Source organism: Glandiceps talaboti, chromosome 11, assembly GCF_964340395.1.
Source record: "Glandiceps talaboti chromosome 11, keGlaTala1.1, whole genome shotgun sequence".
NCBI lineage: Eukaryota > Metazoa > Hemichordata > Enteropneusta > Spengelidae > Glandiceps > Glandiceps talaboti.
In genome coordinates, this window is record NC_135559.1 from 538296 (window position 1) to 548820 (window position 10525).

Here is a 10525-nt window from a genome sequence, read left to right on the forward strand (position 1 = left end):
ATATTCCGGAAGAACAATTTTTCATATAAAGTTCAGTCAAAATATGTGTTTGAGTAGTATTATTGTTCAAAATAAACACTCATGTATTATTTTAGTGTGACCTCAGACTAGACCACTAAAGGTGTGACTAATGCACATGTGACACAGACGTTGCACGTGAGGTCAAAGTTCGGAATAAGAGTACGTCATCATACAGCGATGACACATGCGCCGTGACACTTTGACCCCAGTAATCAACATGGAGACGGTAGTCGAAGAAGTAGTTTCCCCAGAGGATCTCAAGGTAACTTTAATTTTCTATGTTCGAAATTTGACAACGTGCTGTCCAAGTCTGTCAAGAGGAAATATTGAAACTGTCACCAAATATTGTTTGTGTTTTATGACGTTGTTGTGGCTAAATTTCAGAAAGGGCACTTCCGGAACACATCATGACTTCATCAACACGATCAGTGGATCACTTGCGAAGTGACTTGGGATTTCCCACCTGAAAAGGACTATGCCCACGTACCTCGTCCACAGTGCACCCAACCAATTTTTGAACACATTTCTCTTGTTGAAACAGTTTTATTCACTTCACTGGACTCTTCTTGCATTAAAAGCGGTTTGTAGGTATTAAACAAATGACGAAACATGATTGGGACAAAGTGATGTCTGATGACATGGCATTGATCACGATGTGCTATCAGTTTCGTTTTTGTACTGTTGTTTCCATACAGTATAGTTTTATGCCACAAATATGAACATTAATAGCAGTTCAGAAATGATAAACCAAATATTTAAGTTTTTCAAAAATGCATGTGTAGTCTATCATTATAACTCGCTGACATATCATATGAAAGAACTTGACCAGACCACTTAGACTTAGATCTCCCCAACGTCCAAAATGAGACTAATGTAATAGTACCATAGTATCACTCTGTCATAGGAACATAGTCTGGATGCCAACTGTGGTTGCTAAAGGTATAAATCATAACGATACTGTATGAAACTAGAATAAAGGAACATATCATAGCAGTATCATCTGCATCTCCATACTATTGCGGACTGTATCACCACATAATTTATATATCGTATCAACATTTTGTTTGGGAGCCCTGATAATACTACTATTGAACCCAAATAGAATTTATTTGCTGCAATTCAGTTGCAACCATAATTACTTTGTGTGCAATTAGTTTAACTATTTGATATCACAATCTGTTTCTTTTTCTAGAAATTTGAGAGACTCTTCAATGAAGAGGCTGCTAAAGGTGATGTCAGTTCTAAAACAACATTTGAATATGCATGGTGTTTGATTCGTAGTAGGTATCTACGAGATATGCAGAAAGGTGTGGCACTACTAGAACAGTTGTACATCAAAGGAGACGATGAAAGTCAGCGAGATTATCTGTTTTATCTAGCTATAGGAAACTACAGACTAAAGGTGAGATTAATTATTTTATCTATCAAAAAGTACATTTTAATTTCAGATTATCTATTTTATCTAGAAATATGAAAATACAGACTAAAAGGTGAGATATTGTGAAATATCATAAAAACAGTGCCTGTAAGTAATGAGTTAAAACAGATGTTTCCAGAAAAGACATGATCTTTATCGTCAGAGATCAAAAGTGAGGCTCACGCATCGAAAGCCTGGATGTACAGTCAAAAAGTTGGTCACCGAGGGCACATGTCATTGCCATGATAGCTCATAACTATTACTGCAGGAACTGTCTTAATCTACATGTACTATAACATCCCTTAGGTTGCATACTTGTAAAGGGAAGTGGTACTTGAATGTTATCAGAGTGTTCTGTCATATATTTCAACCTACTTCACACTCAGTTTGTCTGACCGGGTTTGCCAGTGTTCTCAGCTTGGAGACTATTGGAACTTGTCCAGCCATTTATCAATTATTTATGAATAATCAATATCAACCAGAAAGTTACAAAAAAAAATGACCTGTGTAGTTGATTTTTGCCAACACCGTTCACATAATTATGCTAAATTTCATGGCCACACAAGATTTCGCTTTTATTTGCAAACTTATTAAAATAACATGACTGAAATATTTAATTTTAGATAAACAAAATAAAAAATATCAAAATGTGTGAGTCGAACACTCAGCTGGCCATTCTGTATGAATCTTGATATTAAATTATGACAATTACCTCGTGATATTACATTTATTATGCCAATGTATTTTAGTTGAAAGAAAATGTATTACAAATTTGTATTCTTTGTTGCAGGAATACAGCAAAGCACTGAATTATGTGAGAGCAATTCTGAAAAATGAACCAAAGAATCACCAAGCAAAAGAACTAGAAAAACTAATCAAAGGAAAAATGAACAAAGGTAAATGGATTTAGAACTATTTTTATTATATTGATATGTTATATCATACACTGAGTTACTTTGTAGCAGTTATAAAACCTTTTGTTATTCAATTATCTTGTCTGCTCTCCTAAGGAAATAAAAAACAAATCAATTTCCATTTTGCCCTTGTTGTTAATCTAGTTCACAACAGGTTTGACTTCAAGTGAAAAGTTGAAGTCAGTCATGAAATGTGTATTTTGTTGGAAGCCCTCAATTAATCTTACTACAGTTGATAACATAATAGAGGGTTCCTTGACTATTTTTAGTATACATATTTTTAGTATTTTTAGTATACTAAATACCTAAATAGAGTTCTACTAATAGTAAGTGTTGGTTAGGTATGTGTCCGTAAGTAGAGTACTTACTACTACAGGTACCTTTTAATTATGCAGCAACCCCCACCTCCACCCCTCACATTTAAATTAATGTGATTTTTTTTGCTTCTCCAGAGGGATTGATGGGAATGGCCATCGTTGGCGGTGCAGCCTTAGCAATTGGTAGTCTGGTTGGTATTGGAGTAGCTTTAGCCAAGAAGTCGTGATCAGATGTCACTCAAATCTCTTCTACTTGATCCCATTGCCTAGCAACTAATCTGTCTGATCCCATTGCCTACCAACCAATCTGTCTTATCCCATTGCCTGGCAACCATTTTATCTATCTGATGCAAGATGATGTGTAGAAAGTAGATTATGCTTTAGTTATTGGGGATTTCAACATATTAAGTAAAGATTTTGAAGACAGAGTCATTATTATAATATAGACAAATGCAAGTTTAGCAAAGCTGTATAGTTTTGCAAGTTTGAAATTAAAGACATTCTCAAAAAATGTTCTGTGAAAGAAAAGTGAGTGATATTCATCTCAGACATGGACTGTGATGATATATAGCATTTCATTGTATTGACCAGATAGTGTGACTAAAATAGGAACAGAACACTTTTAATTTATAATTATTTGTTTTGTCAGGCTGTAATGAATGTCTTTCATTGTACTGCAAAGGACGTATTTTATGACAAAAATAATTAATCAAGTGATCTTTGGCAACAAATTACTACTGTACAGCAAATTTCTTTTATGGGAATTATAACAAGATTTTATAATTTGTGACACATTTCATGTTATGACACACCCCTCCCTAGGGTTATTGCTATTAATCATATCAGCATCTTTAGATCTACACTGTCACAGGAGGTGTTTTAAAGATTTGAGAACCCTTGTATAAGATATGAAGGAAATCTAGTAAAATGTACAATCTTTCACACATCAGTGTTTTGGGTAAAGATTTAGATTCTTGGTAAGAGAAAGTGAGAAAGAGAGGGAGAGAGCAGTGAAGTCTCCCATTTAAACTGTACCAGTGCAGTATTCTACAAATCTGATAAAAGAGAGGAAAATGTGGTGAAATTTACATAATTTCCTGTATGTTCAGTAGCTTGCTAACTTTCAGAACCCTGGAAGAAAAGGAGTTGTGATTATGTAGTAAAATATTTTGATTTTCTATGCACTCATTATTACAGCCTAGGTTTAAGGTCATCTGTAACAAAGAGGTTAATACAGAGATTTTAAGTAAAGAAAACTGATGTGCAGTGACCCACATGTGCAAAATGACACTCAAATAGTAGTGACCTATTCCACTCAGAGTAAACACACACATACAGCATGTACTATTACTGGTGTATAATGTTTAATGTGTTCATTTATTGTTATTCTAGAAAACAACACTGTTACCGGTATATTATTATGGTTCACAATTGGTACAGAAATGACCATTGTAAGGATTCCTATAGTATATTGTAACACTTTGTATTCATACAGCCTTCAGTGATTAGATTAGACCGTGTCACATGACATAGACTAGTGACCTCAATTTGCATACAGAGGCCAATAGTTGTTTTCTATTTTCCCTAGGGCACTATTACAGTAGCACAAGACTGGTCCTACCAGTGGTTTTTTTCACTCTGGAAAGAATATTTGTTATAGAACACTTATTGCCTGGCCTTATTCGGGCACTATTAGATGTCATATTACACCCCCATGCTGTTATAGAACACTTATTGCCTGGCCTTATTCGGGCACTATTAGATGTTATATTACCCCTCGTGCTGTTATAGAACACTTATTGCCTGGCCTTATTTAGGCACTATTAGATGTCATATTACCCCTCGTGCTGTTATAGAACACTTATTGCCTGGCCTTATTCAGGCACTATTAGATGTCATATTACACCCCATGCTGTTATAGAACACTTATTGCCTGGCCTTATTCAGGCACTATTAGATGTCGTATTACGTACCCCTCAGGCTGTTATGTAGCAACTATTTCCCTGAGGCTGAAATACTTGCTACATACATTTGTAACAGCCCTTGAGGTAAAAGACATCTACTAGTGTCAACATAACTAGGCAATAAGTATGTACTATATTCACATTTATAGAATGACTTTTTAGGACTGTACCTTTCCTATATCCCTTCTAAACAAATCCAGCAGACAGTTAATTGCTTTGTAATTAGCTATCTTAGCATTAAGAATTCCAAATTAGATTTCATAGTGTTAATATGTTGTGCTTTGTATTCAGATAGTTTTAAAGTAGAATCTATCTCAAGGAATAATTCTACTAAAAACTTAAGGTAGTAAAATATCCAAAATTTACAATAGGAAAGCTTGTTCCTAGTTATTTTGCAGAAAGTTAGGGGGTACACAATCTTGTTTTCTAAAATGTTACCAATCTGCTAGTTTCCCAGTATTTGATGGCCATTTTTGGCTTCTTAATAAATGGTTTCATTTCATATCATTCTGGATTCTATTTGATCATTTTGACCCCTGATTTTATTTTCTTGATTTTAATTACGATTGGGATGGGCTTTTCTTAACAGTTACCTCTGAGGTACATACTACATTAAGATCATATCAAAGCAGATATTTCATTGTTATTACTGAGGAAAAGATAAGGCAGATGTATTCGGAAGTGTTATCTGTGAAATTTGGTTTCAAAATATTTTAATACGAAAAGTGTTGCATGTTTATTTGCCAAATAGTTGTTAGTAATATATGTAACTGTTTATTGGCTGTTGCCTGGTTACTATTATAAATTACATTATTTTTTCTCCAAATATATGTATCATCACATATCACTACTAAGATGAACTATAAAACTTGTATGTTTTCTACATGTACTAGATATAATAATGCTATGGAGATGTAGGACTACAGAGTAGAGCCACCTACAGGCTACACTCTAGTTGTTACAGTAACACATGTATTTTGAAAACATGTCAAAACCTAATTTCAATTGAGGTGTATGCCCATACACACACACAACACATGCTGTGTAATACAAGTGTACACACATTCACAGACATATGCACACACACAACACACATACATACATACACACACATATATATATATATATATATATATATATATATATATATATATATATATATATATATATATATACACACAACACATACACACACATGCACAAACACACATGCTGCATAATACAAATGTACATACATTCACAGACATATGCACACATACACCATGCACACACACACACATACACATACACACACATACATACACATACACACACACTACATACACATACACACACATACACACATACACACATAATCACACATACACACACACATACACACACACACACACACACAGAATACAGATATGATTCATCTTGGTGCTGATGTTTGGTGATATTTATTGTAAACTTTTACAATGCAAGGGTTTTCTTTAAAAGGATTGTATCCACTTTGTATCAATTTTGTTGTAAAAAAGTATTAATTTAATGTTTATGGAAATTAAAAAAGGATAAAGACAAATTATTATCGTTACATGGCGAGTTTTTTTATACTGAAAAGTTTATACAGTAGAGTCAGTTTCTAGCTTATGTTTTCCTAGCAACATGAATGGGTACCAGGTAGGATGTAGTTGTTTTCTGAGATGTAATCCAATATTGTTAGATGTAGTAAGTGTCATGTACTTCTCAGAGAATCAACAAATACTAGTATAATGTGACTACTGAATAATGTGTGAGTGTCTTCAAGTGTTATAGCTACCTTCCCCACATGTGTCTTCAAGTGTTATAGCTATATATACCTTCCCCACATATTCTTTAAGTGTTATAGCTATATATACCTTCCCCACATGGTTTCTCAATCCTCAAAATTATAACATACAAGTTTCACAGTGCATCAAGTTGACCACTGAGTGTAACATATTTCATGATTCTAATATTACCAAAAATACAAAATAACAATTTTAAAGATGTCACATTTGCAAAGCAAAGAGAAATCATAGATCCTGTCCTCTTCTTTGTGTAATCACTAGACTAAGTGTCAAATATCCAAACAAAGCTGTCATATTTAGATATTGGTCCCTAAGTTTTCTTTGTTCAGCCATGGAAAATATGAGTGACTTAAGGGGCCTTGTCACTAGACAAGTAGTGACAAACCCTCAGTTCATCAGCAACTCATATAATTATACCTCCTCAAGCATAAGTTTATACCATGCACAAGCCAAGTCATTGTCTTTGAACAGAAAATATGGATCATATACCCTAGTCATTTTATGTCCCGTAAACCTGTGTTAACATCACTGGTTTTGCGATGCTCAAAGTGAGAGTCAAAATGTTCAAAGTCATCATTAATTTTTTCCAATATGTCATAAATGAGTCCATCAATGAAATTTGACTTTATCTTTGCTGATTGCAACACATCCAAATAATGATTTACCAGTTGGTAAATGACCAATAACTTTCCATGCGTCAACGGAAGGATCATAACATTCCACAGCTTTCACACCAACAATTTCTTCATCGTCATCTTCATCTTGTCGCAAGCCACCCATTACGTACATTTTCCCATTACACACTGTGGATGTAAATAATCGCCTCTTATGCCTCAGACCTGGAATTCGGCACCATTTATCCATCGTTGGGTTGTAACGACAAACTTTATCACTGCATTCCTGTCCTGTGCCATCTACACCAATAACGTATATCATGCCATTCAGTGTGCATGCACTGGCCCAATTGGAGACTACCATACCAGGGACGGGTGCACAGAGGGACCATTGATTTTGTTTGACATCATAGCACTGTACAACACCAAGGCCACCACTGTAGGGACCTTGCTCATTTTGGCCATCAAGGTCATTGATAAAATATTGGCCATACTGCCTATGGCTACCATTGTAAGGATCTCTCTCATATTGCCCTCCAATGACATAGATTTTATCATCCATTGGCACCATGCATGGGCTGTGCACTGGAATCACGATTGGTGCAAGTTGTTGTACAGGCGTTTCTCGACACTTGTCATAACACATGAACTTGCCAATATCATAAGCTGTGAGTACATACATCTTCTCATCAAGTGTTACCACACCATTGCATACAAAGTCAACACATGATGTATCTTTTGTGATGTCTTGTACACTTCCGTCTTGTGGGTTATACAGTATTGCTTTACCAGTTCTGAAGGCGATAAGTACTGAATCAAGAAATGGTCTGACAGCAGAGTGAGGAATGAACACTGCACCTGACACAGGATATGATTTATTACATACATCATTAGATTTATTAGTAACTGGGTCATAACTGAAAAGTTTCACTCTTTGCAATTTACCAGGATCATCCTCGTATGTTTCTGACCTTGATATCATAGCATGTTCCACCATCAGTATGACTTCATATCTCCGACATGTTGGATCATTATTACAATTCTGCCATAAATCTGTCAGCTGTGGTTCTTTACTTAATGTGCTTCTATCTAAGGCATTAAAATTTACGTCTGCAAGCCTCAATATCTCTGGAAAATGATCTTCTCTTTGTTCAGTATCCCACTTCAGCCATATCAGCAGTGTTTTTAGAAATGTTGGTTCTCTCTCAACAATCAAGTTTTCATCAGTTAGATATTCGTCCAGTCTCTCCTTGGATAGATGAAGAAATGCGACTGTTTTTGACACTTCACAAAAGTTGTGAATGGCAAATGTCTTTGCAGTTTTTGCCAGCAACAGACAACCATGTATCTCTGCAAATTCTTGTATCTCCAAGCAGTTTTCAATGTTGATTTCACTGTTGAAAACAGATGCACAAAATTCCACCAAACTCTCGATTTGATAAAGTGCTCCTGCTGCCAACAACTGTTGTAGATTTTGTGATGATATTGTCACTTTTCCAGTGTAAATAAACTTGATGACAGCTTCCAAGATTTCTGGTTCGACATCGTGAATAACAACTTTGTTGGCAGAACTTTCCACCAAGCCACTTGTGAACATTGCACGGAAATATTGACTGGCCATAGATAAGATACAGCGATGGCATTTTATCTCTTCACCTTTTGCTACAAGAATCATATCACTCATAAAACTGGATGCAAACAGTTCCTGCATGTTATGAAGTAGAATTTCTGGGTATGGTTTATGAAAGTAATCAATTGTGCTCATATCTGGAGTACGTCGTACAGCCATGTTTTTGTTCCTGTCTGTTTTGTACCTCTTAGCTGTTTGGTGTCTGCAATAAATAAAACAGATTATAAATTATCAGTTATCAGTCCTTTCTTTGCAATGACAAAAAGAATTCACAAGTGACTATGTCCTGTATCAACTCAAAAGTGACTGTGTCCTGTATCAACTCACAAGTGACTGTGTCCTATATCAACTCACAAGTGACTGTGTCCTGTATCAACTCACAAGTGACTGTGTCCTGTATCAACTAACAAGTGACTGTGTCCTGTATCAACTCACAAGTGACTGTGTCCTGTATCAATTCACAAGTGACTGTGTCCTGTATCAACTCACAAGTGACTATGTCCTGTATCAACTCACAAGTGACTGTGTCCTGTATCAACTCACAAGTGACTGTGTCCTGTATCAACTCACAAGTGTCTGTGTCCTGTGTACCAACTCACAAATGAATGTGTCCTGTATCAACTCACAAGTGACTGTGTCCTGTATCAACTCACAAGTGACTGTGTCCTGTATCAACTCACAAGTGACTGTGTCCTGTATCAACTCACAAGTGACTGTGTCCTGTATCAACTCACAAGTGACTGTCCTGTACCAACTCACAAGTGACTGTGTCGTGAATAAACTCGCACTCACAAGTGACTGTCCTGTACCAACTCACAAGTGACTGTGTTCTGTATCAACTCACAAGTGACTGTGTCCTGTATCAACTCACAAGTGACTGTGTCCTGTATCAACTCACAAGTGACTGTGTCCTGTATCAACTCACAAGTGACTGTGTCCTGTATCAACTCACAAGTGACTGTGTCCTGTGTACCAACTCACAAATGAATGTGTCCTGTATCAACTCACAAGTGACTGTGTCCTGTATCAACTCACAAGTGACTGTGTCCTGTATCAACTCACAAGTGACTGTGTCCTGTATCAACTCACAAGTGACTGTGTCCTGTATCAACTCACAAGTGACTATGTCTTGTATCAATTCACAAGTGACTGTGTCCTGTATCAACTCACAAGTGACTGTGTCCTGTATCAACTCATAAGTGACTGTGTTGTGAATAAACTCACGAGTGACTGTGTCCTGTATCAACTCACAAGTGACTATGTCCTGTATCAACTCACAAGTGACTGTGTCCTGTATCAACTCACAAGTGACTGTGTCCTGTATCAACTCACAAGTGACTGTGTCCTGTATCAACTCACAAGTGACTGTGTCCTGTATCAACTCACAAGTGACTATGTCTTGTATCAACTCACAAGTGACTGTGTCCTGTATCAACTCACAAGTGACTGTGTCCTGTATCAACTCATAAGTGACTGTGTTGTGAATAAACTCACGAGTGACTGTGTCCTGTATCAACTCACAAGTGACTATGTCCTGTATCAACTCACGAGTGACTGTGTCCTGTATCAACTCACAAGTGACTATGTCCTGTATCAACTCACAAGTGACTGTGGTCTGTATCAACTCATAAGTGACTGTGTCGTGAATGAACTCACAAGTGACTGTGTCCTGTATCAACTCACAAGAGACTGTGGTCTGTATCAACTCACAAGTGACTGTGTCCTGTATCAACTCATAAGTGACTGTGTCGTGAATGAACTCACAAGTGACTGTGTCCTGTATCAACTTATAAATAACCATTCTGTATCAACTCACAAGTGACTGTCCTTTATCAACTCA

The 10525-nt window shown here is 36.2% G+C and overlaps 2 protein-coding genes across 2 annotated transcripts; one reads left to right on the plus strand and one right to left on the minus strand.

Annotated features, from left to right (window-relative positions):
* The first annotated feature begins 218 nt into the window (after nucleotides 1-218).
* LOC144442385 (mitochondrial fission 1 protein-like) lies at nucleotides 219-5738 on the plus strand. The gene is made up of 4 exons (XM_078131719.1): nucleotides 219-283; nucleotides 1214-1423; nucleotides 2229-2334; nucleotides 2805-5738. Exons 1-4 carry the CDS (start codon nucleotides 239-241, stop codon nucleotides 2894-2896), a joined length of 453 nt encoding a protein of 150 aa, XP_077987845.1. The 5' UTR covers nucleotides 219-238; the 3' UTR covers nucleotides 2897-5738.
* Nucleotides 5739-7050: 1312 nt separating this feature from the next.
* On the minus strand, nucleotides 7051-8844 carry LOC144442622 (kelch-like protein 21). The gene has a single exon (XM_078132001.1). The coding sequence runs from the start codon at nucleotides 8842-8844 to the stop codon at nucleotides 7051-7053; it is 1794 nt and encodes a 597-aa protein (XP_077988127.1).
* Nucleotides 8845-10525: the final 1681 nt, after the last annotated feature.

Excerpts from the sequence above, each read along its gene's own strand:
- LOC144442385 (XM_078131719.1), top strand. The coding sequence starts at position 239 with ATGGAGACGGTAGTCGAAGAAGTAGTTTCCCCAGAGGATCTCAAG. Across the intron at positions 284-1,213 it reads TTTCCCCAGAGGATCTCAAG|AAATTTGAGAGACTCTTCAA; the intron begins GTAACTTTAATT and ends TTCTTTTTCTAG. Across the intron at positions 2,335-2,804 it reads CAAAGGAAAAATGAACAAAG|AGGGATTGATGGGAATGGCC; the intron begins GTAAATGGATTT and ends TTGCTTCTCCAG.
- LOC144442622 (XM_078132001.1), bottom strand. The coding sequence starts at position 8,844 with ATGGCTGTACGACGTACTCCAGATATGAGCACAATTGATTACTTTCAT.